The following is a 19,440-nucleotide window of genomic DNA, read 5'->3' on the forward strand; positions in this document are numbered from 1 at the left end:
AAAACGTTTCCTTCTTTAAGATAGTGTTACTTATGTTTCGTTTTAAAATGAGTTTCTTAAATAATTCAAACAAGAGTGATTTAAAATTAATTGTCGAAAGAATGAGAGAATGTTCCAGAAAATGCTAAAAAAGCTGACATTATAAAAATTATAGAAATTCTGAGGTCTTCAAAACGAACATTGAATTTGTTCGTGGCGTCGTCAAATCGATCGTCGAGGATCGGACGCCTAAGACAAGTAGTGAACACTATCTGTTAGAAATCGAACGTCTTAAATTAGTTCAAATTGAGAAGCAAACTGAGCTAGAAAATTTAAAATCACAATCATTATCGGGTGATAGAAGAAACGCACAGACTAGTGTTGAAAATTTACTGAAAATGTTAAAACGCTTACAATCTCTGTTCCTGAGCTGCCAGAGGCATTCCATTTGTTTTTTTTATTTCATTGGAAAAAGCTTTTGCCACCAAAGAAGTTCCCAAAGACTTACAAGCTGAGATACTAATTAATTTGCTAGGGGTTAAAGCGAATAATGTTTTACACACACACACACACAGATCGTATTTTATTCTCGAGTGTCAAGATGTAGTGTAAGGATCTTAAGTTTTACTAACGTTTATTTTATTTTAAATCTTTACTATCACTTCTTATTTTCTACTTCCGGCCAGAATTATAAGCGTTAAGGTTTTTATGCAAAGTTTGTCTGGCGAACGCCAAGTATTTAAGTTGTGGCTTTTTGCCAAGCGAGAGAGAGAGGAAGCAGTGAGTCGAAGCAGGCCGCTTACCTTAGAAGTTACGCAGTTGCTGTTTGCCTTCCAGGCCAGAGGTTTTAATCCTCTTGATAAATTTTAAACGTATTGTAGTGTTCACAGTTCTCTGTACTACATACGCTTCCTGTTAATATAAGGCCAATCTTCCACGTTTATTATTCTAAAGTTTATTCTAAAGTTAAATTAGAGTTTAGTTTTATTTTTATACTTTTACGTTTTGACCCCAAGTAGCGGGTCGGTGTATTCCGAAGTACGGAAGTCATTGTAAATAGAGAAAAATAAAGGGTTTTGTATATCCTTCTTGTGTATCCTGTCTACTTCCCACAATTAGTGAACATAGCTTTAGTAAGCTCTCTGTTCCGAGTCAGGTCCTTGCATGTTCCCGAAGAAGGTAAGAAGGAACATTGACCCTGATAGTAGAAACATCTTTTTACTCGACTTATGATAAAGATCGGGTGGGGAGAGAAAGAGAATGGTGAAAGGAGTGTGGGAGGCGGATGAAAGAGAGTGATGTCCGCACTAGCGGCGGCGAAAAAAGGGGGGTGTCAAGTTGAGTGTCGTTATAAGATGTAGCCGCGGGTGGTAAAACCGCAGAGTCAGTTTTGCGTGAATGAGTCAATTAAGGTTGTGATTCTTATGTGGGAAGGATGTCACAAGGGTAACGATGTTTTTCTCTGGGACGCGGGGAGTGTCTGAGAGTGCTAATAAGGCTATTACTGTGGGTTTGTACTGAATAAAAGAAGTTGACCGCTAATCGTTTAATATACTCTTGAATAAGTTCGATTCGGAGGTCTCTGTGAATATAGATGTTGGGAATTTACCAAGGAGCATTGATAATTTCTCGTAGAATTTTATTTTGTAGAATTTGTAATTGTTTAATATTGGTTTTAGCTGCATGTCCCCAGATCAGTGCTGCACAAAGAAGAGCTGGGCGGAGTATGATAATGTTTTAAAGTATGCAAATGAAGAAGATTTGTCGAATTACGAAAAACTAAAAGAGTTGTTTTTAGCTGAATTTCAGCCGACACCAAGAGAGATTCTGAACACCTTTAAACATGCTCAACGCGCAGCAAACGAGTCGCATGTTCAATTTGCATCGCGATTGACCGCAGCATTTGAATACTACTGTCAGGTTAGGGAGACACAAAAGGATTTAAAAAACTTATTTGATTTAATTGTTGCAGATAAATTGTATGAAACTTTGGATTTCAAAACGAAAGAATGCATAGGTGTTCGCGAGAGAAGAACATGGTTTAATACAACACAGTTAGGGCGAGAATGTGATTTATATTTTTCATCTCGGGGAAAATCATTGTCTAAAATACATAACCCTAAAGTTCAGTCTAATGAATCGAAAGTACCAAGTGTTCAAAACCAAAGTATTAAGAATGACTCATTCCGTCGTAGCAAACCTAAAAGCAAACCGGATGTCATTTCGTCGACGCCAGAGAGATCATGTTACGTCTGCGGGGGAAGGGGTGAAAATTTTCATTTCGCTCTAGGGATTGAGTAAAACGTAAACAAAGCGAATCCCACAAGGAAACAGAAAGAAAAAACAAAACAAGTGTTAATAACGTCAGTTTTATTCACGAGTTGCAATATGCTGATAATTTCGTAGAAAATAAAAAAATAAAAGCACTTATCGATTCAGGCGCTTAAGTTCCGGTCATAAATTCATCATTCATTCAAATAAAGACACCGCTGGACGGTAAAATAATACTTAGCTCATTTTTTGACGAAAAAAAGAGGCAGATATCGCTAGAGTAGGATTATCTTTAAATAGCAATCCACCAAGGTTAGAAATCATTGTTGCAGCCGTAAATAAATTATCTGTTCCTTTAATTTTAACATCAAACATTTATTCTCAGCTTCTAAAAGTAAGTCGGGAAGAAAAAAATGAAACATCTAATCCTGATACCGAAAATGATTTTAAAAGTGAATCATCATTACAAGAGTGTTTTTTTATTAAATTTTGCAAATGTGATTGACGAATGTGATGTGGATTTTTTGCATGTTACTGATGTGAACATTCGTAAGGATTTATCGTTATTGATTCATAATTATAAACCAAATAAAACTAAAGATACGAATTTAAAAATGAATATTGTGTTAAAAGATGATATTCCAGTATCGCAACGGTCTCAGAGATTACCATTTGGTGAGCAAAAAATTGTTGATAAACAGATAGACGAGTGGTTGCAAAAGGGGATAATTAAACCATCTTGTTCCGAATACGCATCTCCAATTCTGTTATGTAAGAAAAGTGATAAAACACATAGATTATGCGTAGACTTCAGACAGTTAAATAAAAGAGTAGTGAAAGATTCTTTTCCTATGGCCCAGGTAGAGGAAGTACTTGATCATTTGGGGGAAGCGAAAGTTTTTTCAACTTTGGATTTGAAAAATGGTCTTTTCCACGTTCCAGTCGATGAAAGATGTACCAAATATTTAGCATTCATTTGTCATGCAGGTTTATTTGAATTTTTAAGAGCACCGTTTGGTTTGACCACAAGTCCTAGTGCATTTTTAAGATTTATCTATAATGTATTCAGTGAATTAATAAGGGATAATACAGTTGTAATTTACATGGATGATTTTATCATACCTTCCCGTGATGAAAAAGAGGGATTAGAAAAACTTAAACGAGTTTTAAAAGTAGCTTCAGAATATGGACTAGAAATTAATTTTAAAAAATGTCAATTCCTTAAAAGAAAAATTGAATTTCTCGGTTATTTATTTGAAGAAGGTACAATTCGTCCATCTCCAAATAAAACCCTTGCAGTTAAAAATTTTCCTCAACCTAAGAACGTTAAGCAATTGTAAAGCTTCCTAGGTCTCGCAGGCTGTTTTAGAAAATTTGTACCTGGTTATTCGAAAATAGCCAAACCATTGAGTGATATGCTTCGCATTGGTGTAGAATTTGAATTTGGGCCAAGACAGAAGCAGGCATTTGACCACCTTAAAGAACTTTTGAGCAAAAGTCCTGTACTTAACATTTTTCACCAGGGAAAACCTTTGGAATTACACACGGATGCTGGTAGTCATGGTTTCGGTGCAGTTTTGCTTCAACGCTCAGATGATGGACAGCTGCATCCAATCCATTGCATGAGCAAGAAAACATCACCTCAACAAGAAAAAATGTCAAGTTAGGAACTCGAAGTGCTAGTGATCGTCGAAGCCTTGAAAAAATTTCGAAGTTATCTCTTGGGCACAAAAATCAAAATAGTCACAGACTGCGATGCATTTCAGAAGACAATGAAGAAAAAAGATCTGACACCAAAGATAGCTAGATGGGCACTGCTACTCGAAGAGTTCGAATATGAAGTTATCCATAGACCCAATCAACAGATGAGACAAGTCGACGCATTAAGTAGGCATGCCGTGTGCATGGTCACTTGTTCGCAAATTGAAATCACTACTAAGATCGCAACAACGCAACAGGATGATGATTATTATGGATCCAACAGGATGGAGAGTTATTGAAAACTCTGGTCAAGAAAGGACTTAGAGATGACTATCTGCTAAAAGATAATGTGTTGTATCTGTAAGAGAGAGGTCGAGAACTCATCGTTGGGCCGGAAGCGATGGAATTCGAGATCATCCGTGGCATACATAACAAAGGACACTTTGCTGCACAAAAGACAGAAGATCTGTAGAAAAGAGATTTTCATATTTCGAATGCTACAAAAAAAATAGAACATGTTATAATGAACTTTGTCGAGTGCATCCTCTATAAGAAAAAGCGAGGCAAAGCAGAAGGTCTATTGAAACCAATCCCAAAGGACTATATTCCGTTAAGCACATATCACATAGATTTTGTAGGACGCCTAACATCTACAGATAAGAGATACCGACATATACTTATAGTGGTAGATGCTTTTACAAAATTTGTCTGGTTTTACCCAGTCAAGACAACATCAACGGCAGAAGCTGTACATAAACTAAAAATCCAACAAGGTGTCTTCGGAAATCCTTCAAGAATTATCTCTGACAAGGGATCTGCTTTCACTTCAAAGGACTTTGAGTAATACTGTAAAGATGAAGGGATTCAGCACATACAAATCACAACAGGCGTTCCAAGACCCAACACAACAACAGGCCAGATCGAAAGAATTCATGGAACCCTTATCCCAGTGCTTGCAAAACTGTCAGTAGATGATCCTGCCAAATGGTTCAAATTTGTGCCTAACGTCCAAAGAATCATCAACAGCACCGTCAGTAGATCAACGAAATTCACTCGTTTCGAGCTGATGACAGGCGTGAAAATGAGAAATAAGGCAGACCAAAGAATTAAAGAAATTCTCGATAAAGAATTCCTGAACTCCATCATCCAGGAGAAAGAGTCTATTCGTGAAGAGGCTAAAGCGAATATCTTAAAAACTGCAGAAGGAGAACCGAAGACAATACAATCGACCTCGTAGAACCGCTCCACTCTACAAAACCCAGTTAGGAGTTCCTAAAAGAACCCAGTTAGAGGCGGTCTCAAGCTAAGACCTAAATTCTTAGGACCTTATAAAGTGATCAAGATTAAGCCACATGATCGATACGATGTAGCCAAAGTAGGATCTCATGAAGGAACTGAAGCAGCTTCCACTTCGGCAGACCACATGAAGCTTTGGTCTGATGACATCGCAACTTGAGATCATTTTGCAAACTATTTTTCAAATGTTTCTTTCTTCTTTTTCTTTTTCTTTTCTTTTTTTTTTTGTGTGTGTGTTTTACAGATGTATTCCGGGAATCGTGCCTCAACGAAGCACCAGATGTCGCTATCTATCTTTACTCTGTAGGAACTCTCCAGGTAAACACATCTTCACTTGGTTCGAGAAGTCCGACAGAAGCGGTCTAACAGAACGCTCGCGAAGGAGCTACAACTAGACGCTTACTGGTCGCGCGTAGGCGATCGGACTTGTAACTTATGTAAAGTGACTGCACGTAGGTGGTCAGCTGTGACTTTTACATTTCCATACTGGAAACAGTGTTGTGATTACTCTCCTAAACATATTTAATTCATTTGTACATACTCATTCCTTTTATCTTTCCTTCTATGAACCAGGAATAAAAACCTGATACTTTGAATCGTGAGTGTGATCTCTGTTTGATAATAAGACGTCACCCTCCCGCATATATATATAGTTCATTTCTCAGATATTAACAATACCAGTTTGTGTATTGGTCTAATTAGTTCACTAAACTTGTAAATCCTTAATTTTATCAAATATTAATAATATCAAGAAACAGGAAAAATATGCAGTGCCCTATTCGGGATTCGAACTCCGGATCTTTCAGTTACCAGCCAGACGTACTTCCCAGTTACATCATGAAGGCACGCCTTAAGGAGAGAGAAAAACGAAAAACTTTACAGTCTCCCCCTCTTGAAGGGTGACTGGGTAGGATGGGACCCAGTCACGAAAAAGAATCTACCATCCACCGTTGGCGGCATTCACTGAACCATTGATAGTAATATTATGACTAACTTGACAATGTCATCTATACAATAATTGTTACATAATAATCCCTATGAAAAATAAATATACAATCAATTAATCATTACATTGTCATGGATAGGATCTATGTTGTGGAGAGTGCAACTTATATATTAATCAGTTTTTAAACCTGTGTCATCTTCAATACGTCATAACTTCATATTCTTATCAGTTACATACCTAATAATGTGTGTTCGTATTATTGTTGCACTTATCCACAGAGTAGGCCAGGCACATCAGTTCAGGCAGTTGATAGTTCCATAACCCAAAGTATATGATGTTATGTAGACTATTCTATGTTCATATAAACTGGATTCACTAGAGACTAAGTGACTAAAGTCGTATTTTTTGGATGTTTGCAATCCAGTTTTGAAATTTTGTCACAAAGCAAGATAGCCACACATCAGGTTTCAGGGTCACTTTGTTTCAATAACATATGATGTGATCGCGCAAGTCACAGTCAGTAAGTAGGTTTCCCTCATTAAGTGTGTATTCGAGTCAATTTTTTTAAAACATCCTCCACAAAAGCATGCCTCCCTTTAAACAGGTAACCCTCAAGTGTTTTGCGATAACCAAATAAAACCTAAAAAGAATTCCAAGGAGTACCCAAATTATTAACTAATTCTAAACAATAGTAAACATGCCCTAAATTTGAGGATGAAGGATATTTTAATACATGTTACATATTTATTCATGCATTTTTATAATACATAATTTTATCAATGCATATATTCTTGTAGAGACATTAGGTATTTTGGAAGCAAGAGAGATGAATAATTAGCAACGACTTCGCCGGGAATCGAACCACTCTCAATTACGCGCTGAGCGTGCAGACAACCACACCAAGAAGGCGGGACAAATACCTTATATTCTAATGAAGTAAGTAATGGAAACTGATATAATATCTGAAATGAGAGAAAGAACTTACAATGAATACATAGTAATATGTAATGAATTCATTAATATGTATAGTATTCATTGGCAAGTTAAGTTCTTCATCTTTATTTTCATTTGGAAACGTTTTAAATTCAAAAAAGGCATTTGGTGGCATTCAAGTCAAAGACATCCATTGAAAGAAAATTATATTTCTGTCAAAGAACTCTTGATAATTCACCTATCCAGTATTAAACAAATATTACAGTACGATTTGGAATACACAATATCTTTTATTCGGAGACTTAGTAATATTTCACAACTATATAATGAATTCATTAAGATGTAATGTATTCATTCACAAGTTAAATAATATATTCATCTTTACTTACATTTGGAAATGTTTTAAATGCAAAAAATGCATTTGGTGGTGTTCAAGTCAAAGATATCCATTGAAGGCAAAATATATTTCTGCCAAAGAACTCTTCATAATTCCCCTATCCAGTATTAAATCCATACAACAGTACGATTTGGAATGCACAATATTTTTCATTCGGAGATTCTTTTTTTAAATTATAATGGCGCAAAGTAGTAGAGTACCATTTGTAAAGACTTTGTAGAAATTTAAGACTAAATTCATTTATATGCAGTGTAATGTTGTCGTGGAATCGTCTTTTCAAGAGCTTGATCAGATAAACATATATAATTTCTATAGTTCGGTAATAATTCTACACGATTTGGAACATATAAAAATAAATATTTGTCCTTTTAAATAAAAGGTTTAATAAAATTATTGTTAACTGATATTAACACCACTGCTTTTGAAAGAGCAATATACACAGTTTACACATTTCGAGTTTCTCTCACGTTACCAACAGCTCGAATTAACAACATGAAGAATTAGGAAAATTTTGATGAAATCCCTACAGGAAATCCTTTTCTCTTCTCTCGCTCTAAAATCATAAAATGAGGAACTGTAAAAACTTTTTTCACTGTTTTTTGCATCTCGAAGCCGCAACATTCAGCAATTGTTAACTTGACAGGTGACTCATGGTCCACACGAATATCGCGTGCTTTGTGACATTGTTTTAGAAATTACTGATTATTCAATGATTGCTATGCTTGTTTATTAACATAAGTAGGGTAGTGAAGTTCTGTTTTTTATTCTTATGACGTTGGGCTGATTGTTATCAAATAATACTTTGATTTCTCCATTGTTATCGGTATCTGAAATTCGTCTGCCAAACTCTACTGGAATTTACGTTTTATCTTATCTAATGTATGTGACTTTTTACAATGGTACTGATAAGTAATACTTATGATTTATAAATTCAAGTTTTTTAAATACTAGAAGTTTATATGTATTTTAGATAAAAAAAACTGTGGCAGAAAAATGTCTATGCAGAAATGCAGAAATCTTTTCGTTATTTAATTAAATTTGCTGATATTTTAGTAACACTCATTTGAAAGAATATGGTTACGTTACCTGTATGCAATGTTTTTCTTTTGTTCTCCCACAAAGTGAGATAAAGCGCAATTATTAGCCAGACGATAAGATTTATGTGACAGTTATCAAGCGTTAAAATAATATTGTATAGCCTCCCTTTGATCTCAAGTTTTCATTCGTAAAACATTAACATCACTTTGCTCAAAGCGATAAATTTTAGTATATACAATATCTCAATCAAAAACTATGGAATGCTTCAGAAAAGTTTTGTTTTTACTTGTATTTATTCTTAATACATTCCAGACTTTCAGCAAAACTGTTTCAAAAGCTGAAAATCGGGGAGACAGTGATACGAATTATGATCTTGTAGGAAATTTAAAGAAAGTTTCAGACGTAATGCAGAAGTCTGCAGACATAAAAGCAAAAGCTGGCCACGAATTAAGTTTTGCCGACTTAAATATACTTAATCTAGTTCATAATGATGCAATAAATTTTATAATACATAATTATACTTCATTTGGAAGTTCTTCAAGTTCATGTTATCGTGATGTATTGTATACTTTACAAAATCTTGGCAATATGAAAGAGCAATGGGCTATGCATAGTAAGTACTTGTTTTATTTTATATTTTTTTATTAATTAGAAGTAGAAAATTTAAGTGATACATAAGTTTTATGAGTATTTATGTGTGGTATAATTTTTTTAAATGCGTTTCAAATTTCTTAGTGCAAGGTCATTAGGTATTGTCTAAATATAATGTATCTTATTGGAAATCTTAATTTAATATACTCATATGTATTAGAATGAAGGCCACTGTTATAAAATCTTTTGAAAAAAAAAAACCGCTTTCAAGAGGATGAAATGAAGTATTTTTTCATGTGAATGAAATGGCATGTTTGTGTACCTATATGTAAATGTAGACGAATATGCATCTATGTGTAAATATTATGTAACCTTGTAGAGACATTAGGATTTTTTGGAAGCAGGAGAAGTGAAAAATGAGCAATGCCCTTGCCGGGAATCGAACCATTGATCTCTCGAATAGGCGCCAAGCGTGCGGACCACGAAGGCATACTAAGAAGGTGGGAGAAATACCTTATAACGTTTTAAATGCAAGTATAGGTACTCAGATTTAGTCTACCGAAAAATTCTGTCCGTTTGGGAAGCGAAAAAAAAGTAATACATTTTTAATATTGTTAATAATATTTATTGTACAATATAATTTTAGGGCTTGCAGCAAGAAGGGCCCAGATCCACTTAAGCAGATTTTGTGTTCATGGGTCTTTTTTACAGCAAAAAATCGTTCTTCGCATTGGAGTAAAAAGCCACTGGAGTAGCCTTTTATTTACTAGCACTTTTAATGAGAACAAACGTTTACAATATAAGTTAAAACGTGAATTTTTGATTTTTTTTTTTTTTTTTTTTTTTTTTTTTTCTTCTGAGTTTTCCGAAAATTTAAGAATATGGAGCTGAGCCCTTCTTGAGGCATGCCCTTCAACTTTTATCGTTACTTATGACCTCTTACCAGCATGAATTTGTAAATATCATTTTTGAAAAATGTTTTGTTCTTAGAGGTGAAGAATTCAAGTAGTGCTTGGCTGATATCTACTTCATTTTTTAATTTTTTTCTCTTCGAAAATTTTTGCAAGGATCTCTCATTTACAAGTGTTACTAGGGGAAAGTTAGTTCTGAGGAGTATGGTGGATATGTCATAATTTCTTACCCTTGGTCTATAATTTGATAAGTTGCCAAAGCAACATATGATCTGGCATTATCATGATGTAATATGGTGTAATTTCTAATGAACATCTAAGTCCTCTTTTCTTTTACTGCTTTGTTTAAATCGTTCATTTCCTGAAAGTATCTTTCCGAAATCAGCTTTTCGTTAGGTTTCAGAAGCTCGTAATGTATATTGTTCTTGGACGTCTTATCATATAATAATTCTGTCATTCAGGCTCAAGTAAGCTTTAGAAGTGGAGATGACAGATTGTCCGGACTCACAATATGATGCTTTCCTAACGATATTTTTGTAGGTAATCGACTTTTCATCACCATTTATCATCCGGTCCCACAAAGAGTTTAGAGCAAGCAATGCTTATGTTCAGAGCAAGCAAAGATGTGCATATGACGACTCGATTATGCAAACTTTCCTCTCTTAACTCATAAGGCACGCATCTGCAAAATTTATAAAGTGATCCTAGTTTACGAATATGGTTCGAAATATTGAGCTAAGTTAAGAATTTCCGCAATCTCCGATGTTGTCAAAAAAGGATCTTGCTCTATCATGGTCTTGACAATAATGCCATTGATTGAAAATGGCTGCCTAGAGCTTGGTTTCTCCTATTTCAAATTTTTCGAACTATGTCCTGTATTTTATTCTAACAAAAACTTTCTTTAAATTTCGACATTCTTCTGTAGCTCTTCATCCTTGTTGGAATTCGCACAAAATACAATATGGTAAATGAATTTTATCGGTAGCTATGTTTATACGATCTCTTCTCATATAATAGTAGGAGACACTCTTATTTCAGTTCATTTAGAAGAGAACATGTGTATAAATACAATGATAAAGTGAGAGAGAGCCATATAAGTCTCAAATGAGCACGTGCCTGAGTGTTGAAATTTGAAATAACATTATCGGACAGAACTTTTCGATAGACCTAAATATGTGCATATAGATACGCAGGCTAGAAATTTTCGGATATCAGTGTAACATTGTGAACTTTCACTTGAATAAATATCCCTTTTAAATATGCTGTGTTATCTGCTATTTACGGACAATAATGAAAACAATGCCTTATTTTCATTTCTCTGCTCTTTTTAATCTAATTTTTTTCCCGCGTTTTAATTAAGGTTAATCCAACAGCGGTTAAAATTAAATAGAGGGCTGAGAAATAACCTATTTTATAATTAACACAAATTACTGTTAACAATTGATTTGTACACTTAAGCAGTTAACTCTGGAGAAGAAATTCACTTGGTTATGTAAATTAAATCAGCGTTAAAAACTATAACATATTTCAAACGAAAACAACAGCAACAAAACAAACATTTGTTATGTTTATATTGATAGTAATCATGGAAAACAAAAGGGCTGTACACTTAATTTATTTTTACAGTTTTCCAGTTTACTAGTATGTCCCCGATTCTCTAACGAATCGATTAATTCTTTCAATTAAAGTGATAAAGACCTGTATCCTTAAAATGGATCCTTTGGGCAAGATATAATTTTTATCATTATTAAAATGATAAAACCTGTATCCTGACTGAAGCTCAACCCTTGTTTTCAGCCCTCAGTCATCTGCCTCGAATAATTTTTTGTTGTGTTAATAATGTTGTTAAATTGATAGCGTACGAAGAGAATTAAAAGTTTTATAATTGATAAATTATCCCCTTAGATCATTTATAATTACTCTAATATTCGAAAACATTACTTGTAAACGTAAACATTCATCAGCTGAGTGCGTAAATTACATTATATTGATTATTTAAGATAAATATAAATCCCTTCAATATATTAAGTAAATTTAATACTTAAAACTACTTAATTTATATTTTCATTCTAGATGGATTTTATTTTGTATTCAGTATATTCAGATGAAAGAAATTAATAGAAAATTATACACAATCTTGTGGGATCCAAATCCTTGAAAGAGTATAATTAGTCCATCCTCTTTCAAGAAGAGTTTTAATAAACTGGGGGAAACTCAGAATAATTATACCTGAAAGCGGCCATTTTATGACGTTTCATCGACATCAACAAATTGTCAAGATGCGACTGATAAATATTTTGCGTTTCCTTTGCGGGACAAAAATGTCATAGAAGTACCAAGACATCTTTGCAATGTTTCGGACCATTTTGCAACGTCTTTACTGCGTTTTGTATTACTTGTGGTTAAATGGGAATTCCCTGTATTGATTTTAAAATCGAGGATATAAATACTTTAAAATGCAGTGGAAGAGCGCTCTAGGAACTTCAAGGGTTTGGATCACTATACCAGATCCGATAAGAAAATGAATTATCTCACACTGAAAAATGAAAGATAAAAAACTACTGAAAATTTATTCAGGGAGCGAAACAAATGAATAATAAATCTAATTTTAAAAAATCATATTATGATTTAATTAGAACTATCATTACGCGCAGTCATTAAATTGTTAGTTGTTCTTTTCCAGTTTCACCTTAAGTTAATGATTTTACATATGCCGTATGATTCATTAATTTCTCTTTCCCGGAATAGCGAAAATTTAAAAATTTCTATCATAGCATCAGTTGAGACTGACAGCCCAGTCAAAGGATTTGAACAGAATCAGAGAACACATCCATGGTCATTTTTTTTTTCACTGTGCGTTATTATTATTAAAGTACAGTGAAACTGTACGTTAATAATTTTTCATGATAAGCCATACCTCATATGATTCACTAATTTCTCTTTCCCTGAACAGCAAAAATTTTTTAATTTCTGTCATAGCATCAGCCTTGACTAGAGCTGTGACTGATAGCTCAATCAAAGAATTTGAACGGATTTCAGGGAACCCATCCATGGTCTTTTTAGCAATGCTCACTAATACCATACTGTATCATTTTGAATTTTTCATCCGGTACTTCCGGATTTGGATAATTGTATTTATGGTAGATAACGGTTTGGCTGCATCATTTTGTTCTTTTCGAATAATATTCACCTTATCTTCGATGCATAAGCTTTACGCTTACAGCTATCCATGCGGTAGATACTTTTTCAAAGAAAAGGAGAAAGTTTGGTCGAAGAATATTGTGAGACTATTGCTCTTTTGGAAGATATGAGAAAGAAAGATAACTTCACCACGTACGTGAACCCCAATACGGAGGATAGAATTTCTAAGACATCAATATCTAAGCGAACCAGATCGATAAGAATCAAAACGTTTTATTCCCTAAAAGAAAAATCAACTGAAAAACCGCAAGCGTATAAGATTCAGTACACTTCCTCTTTTCCTAAATAGCAAAAATTTCAAGATTTCTATGACATCATCAGCCTTGAATAGAATTCTGCCTGACAGCCCAGACAAAATAATTGAATGGAATGAGAAAATCCATATATATTCTTTGTTTATATAAAATCTCTTGACACTGGTCGTATGTCTCTTGTACTGTAAACTGGAACGAATTATTGCTTTTGAGATGCCAGACCATGCGTGTGACGCGTCGTAAAAGCGTGAAAACAGTAACTTGAGGGGACCGCAGACACGATTTTCTCACTTCTGTATGATCCGCCACAAATGTATAGAAAACTGGATGAGACCAAAAGGTTCGTACGTCATATCCGGGGTTTCATTACAGGCCAGGTTTGTTGCAGCGGCATTCGACTGTAATTCATATAGTGTTTATAAATTCTATACGTCAGTGCTCTTCAAAGTAGGGTACACATACCCCCAAGGGGTATGCAAAGTGACACTTGAAAGTACACCAAAGTAGATTCTCTTTCACTTAGTAACCAATTTACAGACGTTCTTAATCGTACTAAAGAGTTTTAGTTGGTCAAGAAACAATTTTCTCAAAATATAAAAATAGATCATCTTTCGATTACAGCTCAACATCAGGTAAATGGTATGAGCGAAAGAGCAACGTTACAATATGAATTTAAAGAAAAATCTCTTCAGGTGGATGGGATTGAAAACCAAATATCCAGATTTAGTAAGTACAGCAACGAATGCAATATTACCATTTGATTCTACAAACCTGTATGAATTAGCATTTTCTGCAATTAATGCAACTAAAATCAGATACAGAAATAGAATTAGAACCGTATCTTCGAATTTCATTAATAGAGAGCATCAAACAGCTAATTATGGTATTTCTGCAGAAAAGCATGGATTTTGTTTTGGTAGGAGAAATGTAATTAAGTTCGACATACCTCCTCCTGATGACGTTATGTCGAATTTGACTGAATGCCTCTTCTTTCTTGTTCTTTTATATTCCTTTTTGTTTTTATTTGTGAATGGTTTATTTTAATCTTTAAATCATTTAAAAAATATTCTTATGCTACATTTATAGGATTGTATGAAGTTAATTTATAAGGTATTTCTCTCACTTTCCTAACGGGCCTTCGTGGTGTAGTGGTTCTGCACGCTGGGCCGGTATTCCAGAGGTCCGTGGTTCGATTTCCGGCTAAGGTGTTGCTAATTTTTCAGTTTGCCCGCTTCCAAAAAATATACCTAATGGCTCTACAGTGGCGCCCGAACTAAAAAGGGAGTTAAATGAGGTTTCTCCACACCCAGGATTTGGCGATTGGGTAACTTGAAAAACCCAGTCGCCCTTTAAAAAGGAGAGTATGTAAGGTATTTCTTCCAATTTCCTAGCGTGCCTTCGTGGTGTAGTGGTTTTGCACGCTGGGCCGGTATTGCAGAGGTTCGTGGCTCGATTCCCAGCGAAGGCGTTTGCTTATTTTTCATCTCTCCGGCTTTTTCAATTAACCTAATGTCTCTACAAATTTTAATTTCAATTTTTAGTCTTTGTGAAAAACTGGTTCTAAATTCCTTTCTTTATATATTAACTGATCGGTTTTCAGCAGAATAATGAGCGAAAAATCTTGGGTTATAAATTTTCCTTTGGAAAATTATTTGTATTTCTATATTATATCATAGCATATTGTATAATTTTATATTATATGGGTATTAACTTACAATTATTCTAGACTTTCGGGTACGTGATCAAAAATGTTTGGAGATGGCTGACATTCATAATAAAAATTTAGTTATTAATTTATTACTCAAATAAAATAATCGCGTATTAAAGCAATTGTGATTAAATTTAAAACTGAATTGATAGGCTGTGTTTTAAATGCTATATATTAAATCTTTATTGTGTATTTTTTTTCTTTTTAGGATAATTTTACATAAAAACTGGGTTTTAAAGTGTTTTTTGCTGTTTTGGTAGTTATATTATTTATGAAACTTAGACATTTTTTCCACTTTTTTTTAAGTGATTGACGCTATTGGGAAACCAGAAAGTGGCTTTCTACTAGGTAATACGAGATTTATTGGTGATTATAATGAATGTCTGAATGTTTACGCTCCTCCTCAAGAGAATACAACGGCAGGGAATTTTCATGGGAAATACTGTTTTCTTGAAGTGCCATTTCTTAAGCTGGGAAACTTTGTAAGATACCTCTACTGTTCAAATTCATGTCTTTAAGAACAACGAAAGTATATTTCTGCTATAACCTTTTATACATTTCAGTCATTGACAAGCACGTTTGGTGTGTGCATTCCAGATACATGCAGCTCGACACTGCTGATGAATGATTTCAAGAATGTCTTAGAAATACCAAGTAAGAACTTATTGATGTTTATGATATATTTTATGTGATTTAGAATCAGTTGGAAATTACTTATATCAAGTGCACGTATGTAATATAAGATACATACGTGTTTAGATAATTTAGTTTTATTAACAATCGATTAATTAAATTCTTACTTAAAAATTTAAACATAGGAATTCATTGTTTTCTATAGTATATTTATGTATTTAAAAAAAATGTTTTTTTGTTATTGTTGTACTGACTTATTTGAAAATCGAATTTAGTAAGGAATAGTTATGTTAAAAGTTAATCGAGTTAGCAAAACATAAGTACAGTAGGCGCCGCTTAATAATCGCGGTTAATGTTATTCGGATATTCATATCGAATTTACGATGTCCGCTCCCTTTTTATACGTAAACATGGAAAACATATAGCTTATTGTGATTAACTATTCGAAATATTATAAAATATCAAGAGAGTTGAAGAATTCTATCAAAAAATCATAGAATGAATTTTTTAAACTGAAATAATGCCTTCAAATAAAAGACAAAATGGCTGAATAAGTTCGAAATATAGTACAGAAATTCTCATATGGCAGAGACATGTCACGGAGTAAGGAATTAAGTCTCCAAAAATCTTGATCTTAACTAGAAGTCTTAGAACCTCATCTAAAAAAATATAATAAAGAACTATTTTACACTAATGCTTGGGGGGATACTGTTAGAAAAATTCAAGTTATAGCTTCAGTGACTAAAAGATATCTGCCTGTCGTTCTCTAAAGCAAATTTTCAGAAATATTATGAAAATGAGCAGCTCGTAAATGTTTCTAGTTATATTTCATTTAATTCCATTGATATTTGAAGGATATTTTTCTTGTCGTTTAATGTTATCATTCGGTTAATGTTTATCAAAATAGTCATCGAAAAACGCGTTCACATTAAGGGGCGCATATTTTAAGATATATCATTAAAGTTAATTTTAAAACTTTTTGAAAACTTTCAGTCAAAGAAGCATAAAAATTTGAATTAGTTAAATTGAAGGAGAACTGAAATATTCTTTCTTTTTTGTCATTATCTTGTTTTGCAACGAAACTTTATGCTTTGAATAATATAAGGCCAGTTACATGCGTGCACATAATTTGTACAAAAATTCAGTCTGCATCATTTATATCCTCTATATCTGTGATTCTCCACCTTTTTTTTTTTTTTTTTTTTTTTTGCCCCAAGCAGGCCTTTCGTCATTGCTCCACCCTTCCTTTTTAAAATTTGAAAAATATCCATACATTTATTTAAATTTAGATTATTTTTTAATGTACTACATAAATTAAACAAGAAGTGTAAAAAATGTGGTTAAATGCCAAAACTTGAATAAAAGTTGTTATTTATATTTACAAACTACAACTACATCCTTGACAGGTAAATAGAAATCTGACTGCTTTCCCCCTGAAACTCTGAAATTCTCCCATAGGGAGTAATTCGCCTCTGGTTGAGAATCCCTGTTCTATATTATGATATTGAAAATAAAAGTATGAGTTTTAATAGTAAAAGATTCTCCAGTTTTTATTGCGAAAGTTGACATAAAAAGAGGTTTCATTCCTCTTTTTATGTCAACTTTCTAGTTGACTAGAAATAATGTATACTAGAAATAATGTATTTGATATTGTTAACAAGTCATTATTGTATCCTTTGTCAGTGAATTCTACAAACAGAAAAAGCGAAAGATTAGATTACTACAATATGGCAAAATTGTCCAGTGTCATCTATCTAAGGAGGAATGCCTTTGTGGAGGACTTTCTAAGGCGAAATGGCTCTTATTCACATTACTCTTGGAAAAGACCACGAAAATCATATATCTGGATTCTATAATCCTCAACAATAACAATAACACAACAATAAATAAAAAAAAGGGAGAGAGACACACACTGAGAATATTTTGACCAATATACATTGAAAGGAACACTATCAGTATGCAGTGAAAAATAAAACAATGTAAATAAACTATTAAAATAGAGAGAAAAATAGGTTGCCCCATGTTTAATTTTTCATATTTAATTGTTACATAATATTATGAATCTGCCTATTTAAAAGCAAAATAATCTAAATGATTACCACACAGAAATAAAAATAAATTAAAAACGCTTTCAGATTTTATATTGCGCCCAAAGGGGAGTTTTTTCATTTACACATACATGCACGTTCGATGTTTAAAAATAATATACCTTTAGAATTTCGGATACACAGTCTCGTGTGCTAGAGATAAAAATATTTTATTCTGCATAGTATGTTGCCACTGCTCGCTTTGAAAGCGTTGAGTTTCTTAATCAAAGTTTAAACAAAGTTTAAACAATAATAATCAAAGTTTAAACAATATGAAATAGATAATAAAACAAATTCGAAATTCAAGATTTGTCCCTTCAGATACCCATATTCGAGTGGAGAACTACGTTCTTTAAAATTGGATGGGTCTAGGTATCATTGTTTCTTCACACTGCGAGAAACATACATGCATTCACGCAGATTCTTCATTATTTAATTTCTTTAAATATAACACAGGGCGATAATATTTGGTAACAAGAATTTGAAAAGTGATACAGCCGTTTAGTGTTTCAACGCAAAATGCCGTTTTGACAATAATTGCCCTTCCAGGATGACGTCCCTTTGGTCTAAGAAATGTTCCAGTGATCGAACTGAGATAATTTTACTTTATTTCTTTGTTCTTTACACCGTGCTCCGATATTTAATGCCTGAATGAGAGATCCATAAATGTTGATTGGTTCGTGCTGTACCGCAGTAGATATACCTTTACAAAAGAAACAAGTTTTAATTCACCAAGGAAAACAACTACACAACAAAATTCTTCTAAATCTGGAATCTTCATAAATATATTTTTTATAATCCTGGTCTGCGTCCTCATCTAAATGGCGCGTGAAAGTTAGGTCATACAGTTACAGCTGCGTTGCAATATGTGCACTTAATAAACGAAATCCTTTGAAATATTAAATATGTGTACTGCATATTCTCATACACAATTTTGAATTCTTGATTATTAAACAACAGAACGTTTTCATGCAATCTATGGTACTAAAATTTCTGTTCATCTGTCTGTTTGTTAGTGTGCAACATCATCTCCTCCGGAACGGAGGGTAGTTGAGTTTCGAGAGAGGTACTCTTGGATTCGAAAAAATTCGTGGGAAGCCATTTCGACGATTCTCATCTTTGCACGTTTTGAATCAGCTGAGATATTAATTAAAAAGTCTCCTATTGTTTTAATATGGTTGAAATTTAATAATTTTAAAGATATTTTCAATTCTTTGGCATTATTTATGTGAAGTAAGATGCCTAATGTTCCATATAGATGGAATTGTTAGAGTAGAAAGTGTAATAAAATAGTTATAGATACATTTTCTACGCTAAGAAATTTTCATAGCTTAAAAAAAACGCATCTTCTACGCTTTCATTGTTAGCAATTGATAAAATTTCTCTTCTTATTATTTTAATCTTAAGAAAACTTCTTCATGATCAGCTAATGTTTCATCTTGATTGATAAATCTTAAATCTGTTAAAAATTATTGATAATCTAATCTAAAATTT

The 19,440-nt window shown here is 33.3% G+C and overlaps 1 protein-coding gene across 1 annotated transcript in view; it reads left to right on the forward strand.

The window, feature by feature from the left end:
* Nucleotides 1–8,509: 8,509 nt before the first annotated feature.
* The window catches only part of LOC118193795 (nose resistant to fluoxetine protein 6-like), a 72,325-nt gene continuing 61,394 nt past the window's right edge, over nucleotides 8,510–19,440 (forward strand). The window contains exons 1-3 of the mRNA XM_035364941.2: nucleotides 8,510–9,174; nucleotides 15,533–15,708; nucleotides 15,790–15,880. Coding sequence (XP_035220832.1) covers nucleotides 8,817–9,174; nucleotides 15,533–15,708; nucleotides 15,790–15,880 — 625 coding nt within the window. The 5' untranslated portion in view covers nucleotides 8,510–8,816. The remainder of the gene's footprint in view (nucleotides 9,175–15,532; nucleotides 15,709–15,789; nucleotides 15,881–19,440) is intronic.

This window comes from Stegodyphus dumicola, chromosome 12, assembly GCF_044657685.1.
Source record: "Stegodyphus dumicola isolate Sdum_Otavi_A_Nest chromosome 12, ASM4465768v1".
NCBI classification, from domain to species: Eukaryota; Metazoa; Arthropoda; class Arachnida; order Araneae; family Eresidae; genus Stegodyphus; species Stegodyphus dumicola.